This window comes from Myodes glareolus, chromosome 13 (assembly GCF_982192425.1).
Source record: "Myodes glareolus chromosome 13, mMyoGla1.1, whole genome shotgun sequence".
Classification (NCBI taxonomy): domain Eukaryota; kingdom Metazoa; phylum Chordata; class Mammalia; order Rodentia; family Cricetidae; genus Myodes; species Myodes glareolus.
In genome coordinates, this window is record NC_142038.1 from 49,092 (window position 1) to 69,270 (window position 20,179).

The 20,179-nt window shown below is 38.3% G+C and overlaps 1 protein-coding gene across 2 annotated transcripts in view; it reads right to left on the bottom strand.

The window, feature by feature from the left end:
* Nucleotides 1-2,247, bottom strand: part of Tmx3 (thioredoxin related transmembrane protein 3) — a 34,571-nt gene extending 32,324 nt beyond the window's left edge. The window contains exons 1-2 of one of the 2 annotated variants that reach the window (XM_048419207.3): nt 2,075-2,247; nt 1,188-1,242 (exon numbers count right to left, since the gene is read on the bottom strand). In XM_048419207.3, the coding sequence (XP_048275164.1) occupies nt 1,188-1,242; nt 2,075-2,129 (110 nt within the window). In that variant the 5' untranslated portion in view covers nt 2,130-2,247. The remainder of the gene's footprint in view (nt 1-1,187; nt 1,243-2,074) is intronic. The other variant, XM_048419206.3, reaches the window with a different exon arrangement.
* Nucleotides 2,248-20,179: the final 17,932 nt, after the last annotated feature.

Consider the following 20,179-nt stretch of genomic DNA (forward strand, 5'->3'; position numbering starts at 1 on the left):
AAAATTGAAAGTAACAGTCTGCAAAAATTTTTCAGTTGGTAAGAGGGTTTGCTGTGTAAGGAGGACCTGGATAAAGATTCTAGCACACACAAAAAAGCCTTTACTATGCTTGCAATTTCAGTACACTGGGGTTGAAACAGGAAGAGTTTCTGGGGCTTGCTAGATACTGGCTAACACCAGGTTCAGTGAGAAAGATCCTGTCTCAAAGGAGTAAGACGGAAAGCAGTAAAGCAGGACTTCCAGAGTGATTGTCTGTCCTTTACACATGCATGCAAAGGTTGTGCTCACACATGTGCACACACACTACAAACTACAAACACCTACACAAATTCATGCCACACACACACAAACTTGGAAGTAGCAAGTTCTGATTGAACTATTTGTAACAGTGAAAGATATGAGGGATACAAAAAAAAAACGGTAAGTCCTTGGATGGGTGTCATTTGTTCCTGTTATGAAACAGTACCATACAAACATCAGGCAGGCATAGCACAGAGATATCCATCTCACTGATGAGAAGCACAGAAGAAAAGACTTCTGCCTCACTCTAAGTGGGAAAATAACCAAGCTAAAGACCTCAGCAAGAACACTTTAGTAGTAAAGTATATAAAAAAAGGTGAAGATGCCAATAATGACCCAACAAATAGGCTGGGAGTGCTGGTATATTTATGAGCTTGGTTGGCATGGGAGGCCTGAGTCCTTGACTACAAGTCCCTCCAGAGACTGGTTACACATCAAATTTGGTGTGAGGAAAGGCACCCATGTGGCCTGCCAGGGAAAAGATTGTTATCCCCTGTAGTCAAGGCAGAAAGACTGACCTTGAATTTTGGAATAAAGTTAGACTTCTCACCTACTGTGTGAGCACGGTCTTGCAAATAAACCTGTTATACTACAGACTAAATCCTGAATTCCAGCTCTCACTCTGTATGATTAAATTAAAAGAAAGAAAGAAACATTGGTTGGATTGTCACTTTATAACTTAGAAAAACTTGCTGGTGCACTCCTCAATTTTGCATGTAAATGGAACTTAAAACAACTGAAACAAAATTGGCAATATGTTAACATCAGTCACCACTGCACTTATTATTTAAAAAAAATGAGATTCCTGTGCAGATGCATGCATGGCATCTGAGTTAGATGATGTTAAATAGTATTTAATAGTATTTTACACATATATGTATACTCACGATTCATTTAGATCTTCTACAAATCCTTCACAGACAGCCAGGTCAAGTAAAATAACTGGAAAGAACAAAATATAGAGGATAAATGATTTATCACTTTGTCTTTACCTTAAGTCTAAATTGCCTACAAAATGTTAGTTTTATTTTTATTTATTTATTACTATTTACCAAAAATCTCACCAATGATCCATTACACAGTGTTAAGCGACACAAAAGCAAAAGTAGTTCATTCACTCATTAAGATTTACAACGCATTCAATCACGTTGCAAAGGGCAAGCACTATGTAGGTGAGTACACATAATACATAGTTGCATATTTCCACTCTCGCTTTATTTTTTCTTCTCCCTAACCTAATTTTCTGGCCTAGAGATAAAAATAATATTCTTTTTCTCTAGCAGCATTTATCCCCTTGGTACAAAGTCCAAATGCAATTCCCTAAAATAGGTTGAACATGACAAAACTGAGCTCCAGTTATAACACTTATTACAGGGCAATGCCTGGCTCACACGAGGATCTAAATTGGTGGCTAAGTCGGGTGAACCACAGAGAACCCAAATATTCCATGCTGACACCTTAAAAGACACCGGGTCTCTCTTCACAACACAGTCTTGGCTATCTGTCCAGAATCTGTCCTTAGGCATCACCCCGTTTTTAGACTCAGAACCTACGCCAAGTTGGGGCTCAACATCCTCAGTCTTATTAGTGGAGTCAAGGAAACTTCCTGTTTGCATAGAAGGTAGTGCTGTACCCTCTGGGCATCTGAAGGCAGAGAGTTCCGCTGAAGAAGCCAGGGCCCACTGACATCCTAGGTTCCCCGCAACGCAGCCCCAACCCAGCTCGGCTCCATCCCCAGCACAATCTCCCACCGCTCGCTCCTCTTGCTCCTCACCGGCAGCGAAGAGCCGGGAGGTCGCCCAGCTCCTCGGCCCCGTAGGCCTGGCCATGGATTGCGGCGTGGATTCCGCGACGTGCGCGAGCAGAGACTCAGAAACGCCAGGGACAGGCGGCAGCCTGTGGGAAAGGGAAGTGAGGACGACCGGTCAGGCTGGAGCGCTTCGAGCCGGCAGGGGCGGGGTGGGGCGGGGCGAGGTGGAGTAGCCTTCCTCAGGCACCCTGTAGCTGGGCAGTGGGAGCATCTGAGCATGCGCGGGTTGCGACGCATGCGCGGAGCAGTAAACATGCGCAGTCGGGTTCCCACGGAGCCTTCGGGCTCTCAGATCTCTGAAGAGGGAGGGAGTATGTGCGCGGTTCTTCCTGGAAGGAGCGAGTGTGCCATAGGGCTCTTATAGAAGTCCACGTATGGCATTGTCGGGTAAATTTAGTGGAGGTGAGGTCGGGTCCGACATGCACTGCGAACTTGAGTTTTGTCACGTTTTAAACTTGTCACTAAAGTCCGATGAACGCACGTGTACTCTGTAATAGTACACAAATAGGTGGGAGATGGTGCTTTAAAATAAGACTGGATTGCTGAGCTCTGACACCTTTCCTGTAAAAACCTATTTAGAATATTATAAATTGGCTCATTACTATTCCATTATGGATGGGAGAACTATCAGCAGTTAGTTAATGGTTGCTCGGATGGGGTGTGTGACATTTTTTTAAGTACTAGGTTTCTGTGCTCAGGCAAGCTGAGACAATGAAACTCAGTGGAACACACACACACACACACACACACACACACACACACACGAAAGGACACGCAGGTCTTCAAGAAGAGTTTCAGGGGGGCGATGGAAGTCATCAAGGTTACCCAAGTTCACCATAAACACATAAACATAATAAAAATAAGAGAATTGCATCTTCTGAAACTTGGGAAAAGGGAAGTTAATTATAACAACTTGGTTATGTTTTTTACTGTTTCCCGATTATTTATGGACTGAATCCTTAGTATAAAATGTTTGTGTTGAAGCCTGCATACAACTCAATGATTTTAAAAAAATACACTTTTTTTTTAATAAGTCGGACCCTGTGGCAGTCATTACATCTGACTTAGATGAGATTTTTAAAATAGGACTGAGGTACCAGAGGATTTGGATTAAATCAGCTCTTAGAATTTATGTTATGGAAACAGAGCATGCAAAGGCAAAAGAGTAGAAGTAAAAATTATTGAGACAGGCAGGGTAAGCCCTTGCTTGTAATTCAGTGCCCAAGAGTCTGAGCAAGGAAGACTACTATGAATTCAAAGTCATGAATACATGAACTGCACTGTAAGACCCTGCTCCAAAAACTAAGAAACAAATAATACAACCCCCCCAAAACAATGAGTTAATTTTTATGAATTTATAGGATGTATATCATAAATGTTGAGCAAGGGGAATCAAATAAAAATATGGTACTTGATCTATATTTTCACAATCTCAGAAATAACCAAGACCTTAACTTAATGATTTCTGCACTATAATGAGGACCAGAATTGAGATACTACCATCCACCATGTAACAAGCTCTGTGTTCCCTGTAACCACCCCCCCCCCCAGAAACTCATTTTTAAGAAAGTTAATCAAGAGTGTTCAGGGGTACAGATAAATATTATGTTGATCTGGTGTTGCTTACAAAGATGTGATCACCTTGTGAAAATTAATTTAAATTTCAGTGTTGGATTTTAAAATGTTTGAAACTAAATATTAAACAAAAACCTATGTTTAGTTATAATGGAAAGATAAAATAGTAAGCCTTGCTTCTCAAATTTAATAAACACTAGTTACCTTTTCAATTTATGTGAGAAATGTCCCTCATAGGCTTTTGTTTGAACAGTTATTCCTTAACTGAGAGTGTTCTTTAGGGAAGTTCTAACACTTAGACATGTGGTCTAGCTGGCTGAAACAGAGTCTTAGGATAAGTATTTCCATGTTTCCCTCCACCTGAGCTCTCTGCTCTCTCACTGCCAGTGTAATCAGTTGCCTGATACCTGCTTCTGCTCAGCACCTTCCTCAGTCATGTACTATATTCTCTCTGACGATTAAAAAAATAAATTCAATTGCTTCTTTCAAGTATTCAAGAATCCCAGTTATGAGAAAAGTAACTAATACAACTACATCTGTAGCAGAAATTAATAGGCTGAATAACTTTACAAATTGATATAAAAAAGAAAAATTCAAAAATGAAATTGATTTTAGAATTAGCCCTTAGAAAAATTGATTCAGATTTGAAATCATTCTATAAAGAAAGCAGTAGATACACTTTGTAAAATGTGCTTATTGATTATCTATTTTTATTTAAAAAATTAGTTGTTACTGGTAATTTTCAGCAGATAAAAATCAGTAAGAAAAGATTTATTGGGGGTGCTTCACAAGGAAAGAAGTCCCATGATCTGGAGGTGTAAACCAGTGGTATAATTCTCAAACCTAAGAACTCAGGGCAGGCAGAAAAAAAGATGAATGTGCCAGCACATTCTGGATTGCATTTCCATTATCTTTTTGTTCTATTAAAAATTGTTGTGAGTAATTCCCACCCACAATGGAGCAGACTCCCTACTTTCCTAAGTTTCTCATTCAGTCAATAAATTATTAGAAACATTTTCACAGACACACTCAGAATAGCATTTTAACACCTGTCTGAAAATGCTTTAACATAGTAATGTGGCACATAAAAGTAGCTATCAAATTGTTGTTTCAAACTTCCCAAGAGTAGGAGCAATAGAGAACATTCACCAATTCATATAACAAGGCCAGTAGAAAGTTAATACAAAACCCAAAAGAGGCAAATGTGAGAAAGAAAATTATACAGATAATTCACTTAAGAGAAGAATAGAAAAGATATTTTTAAGGAAAGACCATAGGCTCATATATTTGAACATTTGGTTCCAGTTGGTGGAATTGTTTGGGAAGGATTGGGAGCTATGACATGTTGGAGGATGGGTGTCACTAGGGGGCATTTCAAAAACCCATACCATTTCTAGTTAGATTTCTTTCTGCCTCATGCCTCGTGCCTCATGCGTGTGGTTCAGATGTTAGCTCTCAGCTACTGCTCTAGCATCATGTCTGCCTACCTGCTGCCATGCTTCCCACTGTTGTGGTCATGGACTCACCCTCTGAAACTGTAAATCCCCATTAACATTCTCTGCTTTAAATTGTTAGGTCATGGTATCTCTTCATAGTGCCATAAAAATAACTAAGACAAACAGAGACCTACAACTGATTAAGGTACAGAGAATGAGACACCATGCAATCCTCATCCCTAAATGGGAGATTTATATCCTACCTCTTCTTCGAGTCCATGGGCCCCAACATAGATAACTGTTTTCCCTAACTGAACTGATATGGAGGCGCAAGGAATAATCAGTCACAGCTTACACAGTCATCACAGAAAGGGCATCTCAGGCTTCTTCTTCCTGAAGATCTCCCCACGTTTATTATCCAGACAGCTTTTATACCAGCACATAAACTGAGTGGGAAAATACACCAGCATTCTCTCTCCTAGGCAACCAGGTGAATAGCGTTTTGTCACGTCTGCAACTGCCTGTCTGCTGTGTATGCTAGCTGTCACTAGGCTTGAATCAGCATCTCTATAAGGCATCCTCCAAATTACAAAGAAAGGAGCAACAAACATCCTAACCTTTTGTTGGGGCAGTTACAGTCTGTCTGCAGGTCTAGATGACCACCTCAGGTGGGCCTCTATGGCTTCAGAGCCTGGCTGCCACACCATATAGAAATATGGGCCTACAGGGGAGAAAAGATTGTAAGATCAAAAGATTGTGGATAAGCACAAGGAAACAATGCTTCTCAAACAGAAACTGGACAGTTTCACTGCAAAGTCACAGATGTTGTGACAGAATGCACAACACCTCTACAAACTTACTCCTAAGAAAATTCAACATGGAGAGGAGAAGTAAGCATGATGTCCTACCCCTGACTGAGAAGATATTGGAAACTTAGCTGCTTGTAGAGGGAGAGTCTATTTTATTTAAGAGTGTGACTTTTTGTAGGCCAATCATGCTCTAATAGATGGCCACATACTTTAGAGTATATGTGCAACACAAACTGAACTTGATGGGTTTTAAATAAATAAGGACATCAAGTTATGAGGGTAGAAGATGGTGTGTATCTTGGAGGAGTTTAAACGATTGTGCTGTGTCCTGTGTTACTTGGGTTCTCTACCTTTGCTAAGGGCAGCAGAGGAATGAAAAGAAGGAGAGACACAAAGACACATGTGCAATGGAACTTGGATTAGGTGAGGGTTCTCTAATCTTTACAGCCAGAACCTGGAACCTCAACATGTTTATTAAGTACAGCTCAAGGGAGGGTTTAACGAGTCTTTATGGGATGTTTTGTATAATGGCTGTTGTAGGTTATAAGCATCCAGGGGAAGATTCAGTTGCTAGTTTTTGTACACTCTGACCAAACGTTCTTAATCACTTCTGAGGAAAGTGTTGCCATTTCTCTTGAGCCTGACCCATATGGGTAACAGCTTTGACAACTTACCAAGAGCCTATTGGTCTTGGAGCCCTCAATAGTCTAGGCTCATGTCAAATTACACATTTCCTCAGTACTTTCCTCACTCACAGCATTCTCTGCTCCCTAAAGAAGGGGCTAAATATGATTAAAATACATTGTATGAAATTATTAAAAGTTAATATAAAGAGAAAAGGTAATGCTGATAAACTAGACAACAGTAAAATCCTGGTGTAGTGGTATTTGCCAAGCTATGTTATATGCTTTGGAATAGCACATATTTTGAAGTCAGTTACCTCAGGACCCAGCAATTCCACTCTTGGGAATATACTCAAGAGATGCCCAATCATACTACAAAAGCATTTGTTCAACTATGTTCATAGCTGCACTATTTGTAATAGTCAGAACCTGGAAACAACCTAGGTGCCCCTCAATAGAAGAATGGATAAAGAAGGTGTGGCACATACACACTTAGAGTTTTACTCAGCGATAAAAAAACAATGACATCTTGAATTTTGCATGCAAATGGATGGAAATAGAAAACACTTTACTGAGTGAGATAAACCAGACCCAAAAAGATGAATATGCTATGTACTCACTCATAAGTGGATTCTTAATATTATAAATATTATAATTATTATAATTATTATATTATAATATTATTATAAATAAAGGACATTGAGCCTATAATTCATGATCCTAGAGAAGCTAAATAAGAAGGTTAACCCAAAGAAAAACATATAGTTATCCTCCTGGAGATTACCAGGCAAAAGTTGGGAGAACGAGGGTGGGGGTAGGGTAGGAGTAAGGGGAAATGGGGAGAGAGAAGGGAGAAGAGGAGGATTGGGGAGAACTGGGAGAATGGGATAATTGAGATGGAGGAAAGGTGGATATGGGAGCAGGAAAGTGAATATCTTAATTAAGGGAGCCATTTTAAGGTTGGCAAGAGACTTGACTCTAGAAGATTTGACAACTGGAAAGAGCAGACATATGCTCTACATCACCTTATACAGTATAAGATGCCATGCCCCAATGGGCGGGTAACCACTGGCTGTAAGACTTCCTACAACAGAAGTCAGTGAAACATGGCTTCCCTTCAACTTCCCAGCATGTAAAATATACCTAAATAGAGATCTTGACTTGCCCAATATTAGAAGAATTTCAGAAAGAGTAAAGTTTGTAATGAACTTCCAGCGTGGAATTCTTAATTTAGTACTAATGCAATGTATTTGTTTTCTGTTGGTGAAATTTAAACAGCCCATGTCTGTGATTTCCAAGTTCTACAGACTAGAAAGCCAAAGAAACAAACTAGGTCTGGGGGTTCACAGAAACAAAATAGGGTATAAGAAACCTTGCTTCTTCCAGGAGGCTCAAAAAAAATAATGTGCTTTCAGACTTATCCCAATTGCCAGTGAAGTTCTCTTCCCTGGGGTATAGGACTGAGGGCCTTGCTTCTTTGATGGCTGTTAGAGGGCAATAGTACCCAGCTTCTAGAGAAACATTCACCAACTTCCTTCTGCCTCCCTAAGCCAGTAATAGCAGTCCAAGTTTTAATTTACCCTTTTCTGCCCCCTTTAGCAGCAATGCTGTGATGCTTCTTTCTGTCTATTCCATTTCTAAGAGCTTATATGATTACATGGCCTATCTGAATAGAATTTATATCTAAAATATAAATTCAGTAAGACAAAGAGCCTTTTTAGACATTTAATATTGAATTCTAAGTAGAATTTTGAGTGCATGTTTCAAAAAAGATTCTCAGCTATTTTTACAATAGGAAAGATTCCTATACATCCCTAAACATTGTAATTGAACACATACAAAGATTTTAAAATATTTTCACTATTTTCTTTTCAGTAATTTTTAAATACTTGTTTCTAGGTCACTCTGTATTTAAAGATATTGATAAAAAATTTGAGAGGAATCCCTAGTTCATATCCATAGTTCTTAAGAAATACATTAAACCTTGTTTCTTGTAGTTTTTTCATAATTTGTATAGTCGGCTGTCCCTCTCATGTCTATGTTCTCTCTGTAGTTTACAAGTTTATGCAAATCAAGTAGCTGGTTAGCACATTACTGATCAACAGTGCTAAACATCTATGATCTTTTCTTCTGAATGTTGAGAACTTATATAGTATATCATTTATATTATTCAAAGTTTAAGTTAATACTGGTTTAAAATGATAGCTGATTGTAACTGTCTTACATATTTCATCTGAATGAGTGGCACAGTGATAGGGTTATTCTTCTGAGCTACAAGAAGCTCAATGTATTTGTGCTATTCACAAAAACCATTGCATGCATGATGCTCATATTATCACAGCCCAAGCCCTATTTGTTTTCCATGTTCTCTTAATCTAGTTTCATTAACCCTTTAAAGAAAACTTTGACTTTTTATATAAAAACCAGCACATTTTCTTAGAGTATTTTTTTTTTTTTTTTACTGATCAGAACTCTCCCATCTTTCCAAAAAGTGTTGAGCTCCTTTTCTTAGAAGATTGACTCTAGGAGCTATGCATGTGAGTTCCTTTTGTAAATTAGGTGGGCCATTTAAAATGTCATTGCCTCTATATTATTGCAGTGGACATGGAGATGAACAATTACATTATTTACATTAGCAACTATTCATTCCTTTATTGATTACATATTACATAGTGGGTATATAATCTGCTACAGAATAATGCTAATTCAGGAATCTGCTAGTTGTAAAATGGGTTTGGAGAGATGCTTTTCAAATTCTCTTCAAAGTTTGAAATCTCAGTTCACTCAATAAAGGCACAGAGTTTATAAAAATCAGTACAGCTCAAAACCCTTTCCTAGAAAACTTTTATACTGTTAAACTGTGATTACATATAATATGAAGGAAAAATAAACATTTTCAGATGCCTTAAAATCCATTAAATACTTTGCAAAATATAAAAGTAACTTTCAGTTTCTCAGTTTTACTATTCTAAGATATTTCTGAGAAACATTTTCCTTTAGATAGTCATCAAAGTTTTCTCTTTTCACTGCATGATGAAATATTTCATTCCTTCTGATTTCCCTAAAGGTGTGTGTATCTTTGGGGTGAACCTTTTTTTGTCAATAATTGTAAACAAGACACAGCAATCAGGTGTAAGACGAGATAATCAAGAATCAATGTGTGTTTACTATAAACGCACCTTCCTTTTCAAGGAGAAATTTGAGGGTCAAGTTGCAAATGGTGAAGGTACAAGAAGGAGTTACCCTTTATGTCCTTCCTTTGCCAACTGGGGAACAATCCACAAAAAAACCTACCTGAGCCTTTTAGTATTGATTGAGTTATTCTTCTTTATGCTTTGGCATTGCTTTCAACATGGCTTTATGTAAAGAATGAGATTTATAATTTCTCTACATGGAAGTCTGACATGTATTCAGAGGCCAGTTTCTTCTCTGGGCTGGTTCTCCTGACAAAGCTAGGCCTTCTCCATTCTGAGAACTAATAGGTTCCAGTTTCCAGGGTCTCCCATGGCTGTGAACGGCAGCCCACTGAAGAGGTTCACATGGAGCCTGGTGATAAACATAGAGCAGGCCTTGGATTTGTAGGGTCTACCCAGGAATGCTGCTTCATCCTAAGCCATGCATTGTCTGAGGCTATACTTCAAACAGCACTGCAGATGCTTACCAGGGCCCAGGCCTGGACTCTCTGCCAGCAACAATAGGCAATAGTGGGATCAGTGAAACCTCACTTAGGTCTACAAAACACATAGTCTAAGGCCTCAATTATTTCCCAGATTCAGAAAAGCAGCAAACAGCTACCAAAGGGAATATTTGTCTGAGTTTTAACTGACTTCTTCTCTTCACTACCAGAATATAGTGTCATGTCACTTCCCAGCAGCACATATAAATAATTAAAATATATAAATCCTTCCATTTGTAATGCTGAGGATATTAAGACACCATTAAAGTTATTAGACAAATGTTTTCTGAATCCCATCTCAAGCAGAGAGCTCTGTTCACCCTTCTCCCTCTATCCAAAGCAGAGAATACTAGAACCTAGAGGCAACCTGCTTGGATTCCAGGGTTTATGTTGGACAGAAGATGTAGGCCCTGAGGCTGATGCATGAGACCTGAGAAAATTTTTCTCTTTGATGCTATCAAGTTATTCAAATGTGAACATTCTTAAAATGGGATAACTAATTTCAATGAAATATACTGGTTCTAGAAGATATTTTGGTATCTATATGTGTGTCAAACCGTAATAGCAGGATATTGTGAGTATCCTGTGTTTGACTTATTTTTAGTATTTCTATGGAGGCCCCACAAATGGGCCAGGTAATAGTAACTATATCTTGAAATTTTCTTCTACAGGAATATTTGGCATTTCTCAGAGGCTTTTTGCCAAGTGACATTCAAAGATTTCTGTTGTAACCCTCACTTGTTGTCTGAATTTTCTGTCCTGCTCAGTTCCCACAGTTGTTAAGTTCCAAAGAGATCACACAGAAGTCTACATTAACTATAAACTGATTGGTTCATTAGCACAGGCTTCTTAGTAACTCTTATAACGTATATAGTCTATTATTAGCCCATTATTCTTATCTGTGCTAGCCATGTGGCTCAGTACCTTATTCAGCGGGGCAGTCACATCTTACTTCTTCTGTGATCGGGTCACGACTGCCAAGCAAGCTTTCCTCTTCCCAGAATCCTCCTGTTCTTGTCACCCTGCCTCTACTTCCAGGCCTGGTGTCCTGTCTATACTTCCTACCTGGCTACTGACCAATCAGTGTTTGTTTAAAATATAATTGACAGAATACAGAGCACTGTCCCACACCACTGGCTTCCTGATATGAGACAGAAACTCTGAGTGTTCCCCCATGACAGCTGGAAGCAATTCTAGAAGACAACGCCCACATCCCCAAAAAGTTTGTCAATAGGGTTGGGAACAATGTTTAGGGGTTGTTGATTATTACTTGTATTAGATAGAGGGTTGGGGTTAAAACTATGTTTAGTTTTAAAAAAAGGGAGGGATAGTAATAGTGGGTAATACAGTGAATACTTGTTAGCTATTATTCAAGGGTAATTTACTTTGGTAAGGTTGTTGTATATTGATACAAGTTCAAATTATATTTCTTCTTTCTGTTTACATTATTTGTATACCTATACAAAGTTATTCTGTCAGATTGTATATGTGTATGTTCTTATCTCTGTTTAGGACATTTTGTATATTGATACAACTTTTCGGATATATTTTCATATTGCATTATATATATATTACTCCTACCTCTGATCAAGATACTTATAGATTGTTTATATTTTGAGGTCATTGCCCTCATTTTTTTACAGATTATTTAATATTCTGACATGAAGTTTTACTCTCTATATTATATAGGTATTAATTATTATAGATCAAGAGTTGTTCATGTTTGTTGTACATACAGTCAGATCAATTAGGTTCTTTTGATACATAGAGATTGTATTCTTTCTAGATAAGTAATCTTCAACCACTTCAAGGATCTGTGAAACATGGCATTTAAATAACTTAGGGTTCTGTTGACATGAGACATGACTGCTTCTGACAGCACCAATCTATTCATGAGAGAATGCTGAGCACCAAAGACACTCCACTTGGATCTTGTTTTCTTCTTGGCAAAACTGGTCTTTGGGCAAGGAACTGACAATGCCTCAACCACTGACAAGTTATATGATATCTGGAAATGGATAAGCAGGACTGTCAAATCTTGCCAAGACAGGATAAAATGGTTTTGAAAAATTTCCTGCCTCTGAAAATGGTCTGTCAATTACTCTAGACCATAGCCAAAGTTGGTTGCTTCAACGTTGCAAAATTAAACTTTAGGTGATTGCTCAGGTAGCTAATTGTCTCTGTCATATATTGCTTGCTTTGGAAGCTACTTGATTGTACTTCCTGCCTGCTCCCTTCTCAGGCCTTCGATAGGGTTGATGATTAGATAGTCATAATTGCCGTCCTTTTATGATCTAGCCAAGCCATTTCCAATATTTCCAATATAAGACTCCTCAGGATAGAATGTTTATTAAAACTTTTAGCATATGTTCCTTGTTTAATATTGTTTAAGCTGATTGTAATTCTAATCTTATACTTGATACCTGTTTCTAGTGTATATTGTTTTGTATTGGTTTCGAACTTTCTTAAACAAAACCAGGAGGTGATGTGGGAGCTCTTTCTGCTCCTTCAGCCAATAGCCTTTAAGATACCAGCCCACTTGGGCATGGTCTCTTTTGCTTTAAAGAGCAGTGGTAGCCCTGCTCTTGTTCTCTTGTTTCCAGCTCCACTTCTGGCTGCTAGACTCTGTTCCTGGTTGCTTAGAGAGCTGTTGTCTAGGACAGTGATCTGTAAGTTTTCCCCTTAAATAAATAACCCTTTTATTAACCATAATTCCAAACTGGTGTGGGATTGCTTTGTGACTTACGCCTTCTCTCACTGACCACAGTTAATATGACATCATCTCCATCTAAATTTTTCTCTTAAATTTCAGGGTATACTGTATGGTAATTTGAATAGGTATGCCCCCCATAAACTCACAGAATGTTTGATCCATAGGGAGTAGCAGTATTAGAAGGTATGGTCTTGTTGGAGTAGTTGTGGCCTTGTTGAGGAAAGTGTGTCACTGTGGGGGCTATGTTCATGCTATGCCCAGTGTGGTACACAGTCTCCTGCTGCCTGCAGACAAAGATGTAGAACTCTCAGCTTCTTCTCCAGCACCATGTTTTCCTGCATACTGCCATGTTTCCTGCCATAATAATAATGGACTAAGCCTCTGAGCTGTAAGCCAGCTCCAATTAATTGTTTTCCTTTATAAGAGTTGCTTTGGTCATTATGTCTCTTCACAGTAATAGAAACCCTAAGACATCTCATAACTATAGATATTATTCTGTATTTTGAGTCATATTTGTCATGTCACTACAAGGTTTTAGATCAGGCTTTGCCAATAGAACAACACATGATGGCATAGGGCTTTCCTTTTAATTATTTGACCATAGCCCCCTTACAGATTTAATAAAGAATGTAGGGACACAATCGAAACATGAAATTTATAAAAAGAGCTATAGAGGAAAAATGTAAGATTGAGGGAAAGGTGTACAGGGTCAGAAAAAATCACGGGCTCAACATACCTTGTTTACAATCCTTATGTGAATTCCCAAGTGTTGCTAAACTTAAGTAACTCAACATGGCATCAAAGCCAGCAGGTGACCTCACACTGGGCAAAAGACAAGGAGAGATACAAATACTATCTTTGTGCTGGAGTTTAAGAACACAACTGTGAATTTACAGTAAGTGAGGTTTACTAAGAATCATAGAAAAAGAAAAAGAAGAGGGGGGGAAATATGAATCACATCTTGATTTTTAGCATATTAAAAATACAATTCTTTTAAAAACACCTGTGACAATTTTCTTGTGGTCATTGGGAGCTGATAGGGTGTGGAATGTTATTATAGTATTTAGCAAAAGAAAGCAAGGACAATTTTAGTTGCAAGAGTTTGAAAATGTTAAAAAGACCTCTTTAAAAAGAGGCAGAAAAAAAGTGATTTTGATGGAATAGAGTGTAAGAGTGCCTCTCTAATGAAACTTTGAAGATGCTTTGTTGTGGAAATTATCCTATTTAAAACACCCACCACCACCAAGTTTAGAGTCTTTTATCATGATAGTTTGCCTTCACCAAAATCCCTATGCACTGGAATCAAAACACATTTGAATTGGACACATGTTTACAAAAAGAACTCAGTGGGTTGGCAGCTCTTGTGTACTGGCTGGTTTTGTGTTTGAACTTGTCAAGAGTTAGAATCATCAAAGAGGAATGAGCCTCAGTTGAGGAAATACCTCCATGAGATCCAGCTATAAGTATTTTCCCAGTTAGTGGTCAATGGGAGAGGGCCCAGGCCATGGTGGGTGGTACCATCTCAGGGCTGGTGTTCCTGGGTTCTATAAGAAAGCAAATTGAGTAAACCAGAGAAAGAAAGCCAATAAGCAACTTTCCTCCATGGCCTCTAATTCTGCTCCTGCCTCCAGATTCATGTCCTGTTTGAGTTCCTTCCCTTGACTTCCTTCAGTGATGAATAGCAATATGAAAGTGTAGGACAAATAAACCATTTCTTTCCCCAACTTGCTTTTTGGTCAATGATGTTTTGTTGCAGCACTAGAAACTCTAGGACAATAAGTTAATTGAAATTTAGGAAACTAAAAACAACCAAAAATGGTCTAAAATGAGAATTTACTTGCAATACTTTCATAGACTACTAAAAGGCAATGTATAAAGGAGAATTTAAACTAGAGCTCATATATATATATACATATATATATTTACATTTACATTGTGATGATTTTTGTTAAAAGATTTTTATAAAAACTATGTTTGAAGTCTAGGATTATCTATTTTTGTGTTTGTGACAAAAATGGTGATATGTCAGAATTACATGCTTCAGCATCAATGGTTTAGCAACAGGTCTGCATCTTTTTTGGAAGGGTTACAGGCACTCAAACAAAGTGGAGAAATGACAGAATTTATTCTTTATTTAGAATAAAAATTGAGTTTGGACAAAGCCAAGATCTTCCCCAAACAAGATTTTCAGAACTGGTGACTTACAGAGTAATATTTTTGCAAAGAAACCCACACTAAGCTTAAAAAGACAGAGAAAGCAGTTAGCTGTGGTTGCTATGGTATCCAATGTAAACCTGTCCTCTGGGAAGAAGAGAATAGTTTCCTGCCTCAGGGGATGCTATTTTTAGGGCTTATTAAGAGACAGAGGTGATGAGCTTTGAAAAGCCAATTATTCTATCTATAAGTAAGCATGCACTTGTATTATCCTTGGGGCATAGAAATTAGATTAAAAGACAGGGTACATTACCCCCACCCAAACCCAAATTGTGTTTTATAGTCAGCATGATACAGAATGTTTTGAATACCACATTAAGAAAGTTCCAAGGGAATATTACTGTCATCACTTTGCCTAGGAGACATTTTGTGCACTGTATATATTTAAACCACAAATAGAAATACATAAATGCCATAGGGTTTTATTTACAGTGATTCAAATGTCACAATTATGAGTTTACTTCAGGTTTAAACCAGTGCTTCCCAATTCAGCATTACAAAAATGAGTACTGTATTCATTCCTATCATAGTTTGGTAAATATCAATCTTTTCAGAATATTATCAGACTAAAAATTACAGCCTTTTAGCTACATTTCTTGAAAGAACATTTGATAATTTCAGCCATGATCTCCTTCATGTTTTCCATTGCATTTTCAGCAACTAAGCAGAAATGAAGGCCATATGTGTGTGTGGTATGAATATATATATTTTTTTCTTCTTCCTCAACTTGCTGATATTTTCTAAAAATTCAGACTGAGTTTACATAGTCTTTTTAATTTCTTCAACAGTTAGATTTTAGAAGACAAAAATACTTCAAGATGTTATTTGAGCAACTTTACTTCTTGTATGTCATGGAATGAATAATTTTATTATTTACTTCATGAGTGTTTAGGAAAGACTTTTTATATGCATGCATTTCTGACATATTGTTGGATAGATAGATTAGTCATGTGTATTAGTGGCTGCCGAAGTGCTTGTTGTTGTAGTCTATTTTGACAGCATTAGGGTCATTGAATAGAGCAGCTAAGTAGGAGTGTTACAGGGATTTGTTCTCTTACCCTTACTCTTCCATATATTCCTGAAATTAATAATAGTAACAACACTGGAGGATGAGGAGACAGGCATGCACATAGGTGGTGCATGAATCAAAAACTTGCGTTTCACTGATGATGTAGCACAACTTGCTGAAAAAGTCCAAATGAGCTGTAAACCATGATACAGAGAGTAGTGGAAGAAAGTGAAATCCTTGCTATTAAAGTAAACATTGACAAGACTAAGATACAACATGCGGGAAGGGCATGCAGGATTTTAACATTGTAATAAAGAATCAAAACCTCAATCAGTCAACTTCGTATATCTGAGAGGAAACCTCAATTCATAGAGAGAACTATTTCAGACATCCTCAGGCAGAAAGGGACAGTGTGGGCTGTATTCCAGGCATTAAATAAGGTTTGAACAGCAAGAGATGTGATGACAACAACAAAGTTACAAGTATATGAGACACTTGTCTTGAACTGCCTTCTTTATAACTCTGAAATGTTCCTCAGAACAGCAGAGGTGTGGTGCGCCCCTTGACCAGCAAGGAAGAACAACCATAAAGTCGAGGATCCTTCTCAAATCACACTTTATTGGAGCCTCTTGGTTGAAGGGAGAGCAGGAAGTGAGAGAGAGCAGGAAGTGAGAGAGAACAAGAAGTGAAAGAGAACAAGAAGGGAGAAAGAGAAAACGAGAGAGAAAGAGAAAGCGCGCGCGAGAGAGAAAGCGAGAGAGAGAGAGAGAGAGAGAGAGAAAGCAAGAGAGAGAGAGAGAGAGAGAGAAAGAGAGAAAGTGAGCGAGAGAGAGAAAGCAAGAGAGAACGAAAGCCAAGTGGCATCTGCTTATAAAGGGTGAAGGAACTCGGGTACTGCCCTGATTGGTAAATACCAGTCTGCTGATGCCCGGAGCCTCGGGATTGGCCAGGGACAAGGCTCAATTGCGCATGTACAGGCAAAGGGCGCTCAGCCCCACGCGGCAATGCCAAATAAGGACTTGATTACCTCCAAGCTGCAGGACTGCCAGCGCCATCTTGTAATGGCGATATCCGGACGGCTCCTTACACAGAGGGATGTGTTTGAAATAGCATATCTCAGGGGGATTCTTAGATTCACATGAAGATATAGGCTGTGCAACTATGACATTAAGATATCTCCATCTACAGAAGGAAGTCAACTACGGGATACAGCAATGGTGCTTGAGTTGCTTTTGCCATGTTATGAGAACGAATGATGGCAGATACTCAAAGGTAGTATTTCTTGGAGGAGTGCTAGGAATAAGGTGAAGAGGAAGGCCCAAAAAGGCTGGATAGACAGCATAAAGGAAGACTTGTAGAACCATGGGTATGACAATAACACAAGCATCTAGGACTGTGTACTATAGAAACAACTGAGAAATCATCATATATGGGCTACCCATGCATGCTTAAGCATTGCCATGGCATAAATGATGATCTTTTTGTGCAAAGAGTTGAATGGGACAAAACTAAAATTTTAAATAAATATAGTCTCAAACTTTATCATTTTTTGAAGTGAATTTATTATTTTTTGATTTTGTTTATTCAAAAACCTCCATAATAAATTATAATATTAATAATATGACTATGCCTCATTAAGTGTGTGCCTTCTATTGTTCTTTGGAGGAGTGTGTCTCATCTCTGTTCAAGCAGAGCTTATCTACACTCTGTTGAGGACTAGGAGCTGCATGGATGCACTCCATGCTTTCATGATTCTCTTTCTCATGAATGTTTAAAATGTCTTTACTCTTAATACTGCCATCCTGGTCACCAAGAAGAGGAACTTGTCCTCTTGCTTATGTTCAGGGAAGGACTGTTTGTGTTTACTAGGGACTTTACATTGCCATATTATTATGATAATCCTTTTCTCACATTGTTCTGTCCAATGGATAGATTTTATGACAGCAAGAAATCCGAATAGATATAATTGTGAAAGCAGTGTGTGAAAAGTGGTTGTTTCCTATTTATAGAAATGATGAGATTCATGTTGATGGATTCATGTAAATGTTAATAAGGTAAAACATACACAGTTCAATAAAATTTTTAAAAGAAATATATTCATGCAGGCATTGCCAGAACTTTGTTGACATTCTAGAAGCCTTGCTCACATCTTTTTGTCTTTATTACTTTGTCCACAGGTAAACACAAATAAAGTCTTTAGCTTGAGTAGTTCTAACTTTCTAAGCTTTTAATTGATATATGGAGAATATTTTAAATAACTTGTGCCAGCTCTTTAAATATAGCACTAAGTCTGTGAAATTAACCCATCTTTTTCCAGAGTTCCTCAATTACTGCTACAAATTATCCCATTGTAGGCTATGTAAAATTATGGATCTATTTTTAATTAAAAGTTTATGCTCCTTTTTTTAAACTGCTAAGAAGAATATTGTTATGAAAATTCTTACAGGCAATAGTTTTCTAATGTGCTTTTAATTTGTGTTTTCTTGCTAATGGATGATATAAAAACATCCACATCCTTGTTTTATATGCGAATCTTACCTTTCATAAACTACACTTTCAAGTTTGAATGTGTTATTTACACATTATCTTTTTTTATGAGGAAGTAATTTTATTAAATTATAAAAGTTTCCATTTCTGCCCCTCCTCCCAACACCCTCCCACTCCCCCCAATCCCTCTCCTCCTCCCTCTCCATCCCTAAGAGCAGTCAGGGTTTCCTGCCCTGTGGGAAGTTCAAGTTCCTCCCCCCTCCCTCCAGGTCCAGGAAGGTGAGCATCCAAACAGACTGGATCCCAAAAATCCAGTATATGCAGAGGAAACAAGACCCAGTGTCATTGTCAATGGCTTTTCAGAAAGACTCCGGGCCAGCCACATTCAGAGAATCTGGTTGGATCATGTCCTCGTTCAGTCCCAGTCCAAATGGCCTTGGTGAACTCTCATTAGATCAGTCCCCTTGTATCAGTGGGTGATCGCATCCCTCGCAGTCCTGATTTACTTTTTCATTTTCTTCATCCTTCTGCTCCTCATTTGGACCTTGGGGAGGCTCAGTCCGGTGCTCCAATGTGGGTCTCCATCTGTATCCCCATCCATCGTCGGATGAAGGTTCCCTCTGGTCTTGCCTTCTTTGCTCATGTTCTCTTTCCTTCTGCTTCTTGTTTGGACCTAGGGAGTTAAGTCCAGTGTTCCAATGTGGGTCTCTGTCTCTATCTCCATCCATCGCCAAATAGAAAACGCTTTACTGAGTGAGGTAAGCCAGACCCAAAAAGAGGAACACGGTATGGATTCACTCATAAGTGGATTCTAACCATAATTAAAGGTCTTTGAGCCTATTATTCATGATCCTAGAGAAGCGAAATAAGAAGGTGAACCTGATGAAGATTATTTAGCTATCCGCCAGGAGATAGGAAATAGACAAGAGTCCCAGGTAACCTCGGGTGCATGGGGGGGTGGGAGGGTTGTTGGAAGGGGAGAGGGTTAGAGAGAAGGGAGTAGGGGAGGAATGGGGAAAGCTCGGTGGACTGGGATGGGGGGGAGGGAGGAAGGATGAATATGGGATCAGGGAAGAATATATTTCAACTAAGGGAATCATTTTAGGGTTTACAGGAGACTTGATTATATATGGGATCCCAGGTCCAAGGAGAGATCCCCAGATTGTTCTCTGGACAGAGGAGAGGGTGCCTGAACTGGCCTTGGCCCATAACCATACTGATGAATATTTTGCTTATCACCATAAACATTATCTTTTTAACTTTACTTGTTAAATTGTGGCTTACTGATGCTCATTGATAATATTTTCCCATAATCAAAAATTCTAAAGTTATTTATTAATAATTTATTTTATGGCTAATGTTCACTATCTTATTTGAACAATCTGCCTATTTTAAAGTCAAGAGCTACTTTTTTCTCTTTTCACTTTTTGGAGTTTTAATGTTTTGTCTTACATGTTCTTAAGTGAGAATTGCCTTTGCTACATATTTTTTATATTGTGTTGTAGTAGATAGTTTTATATGGATAAA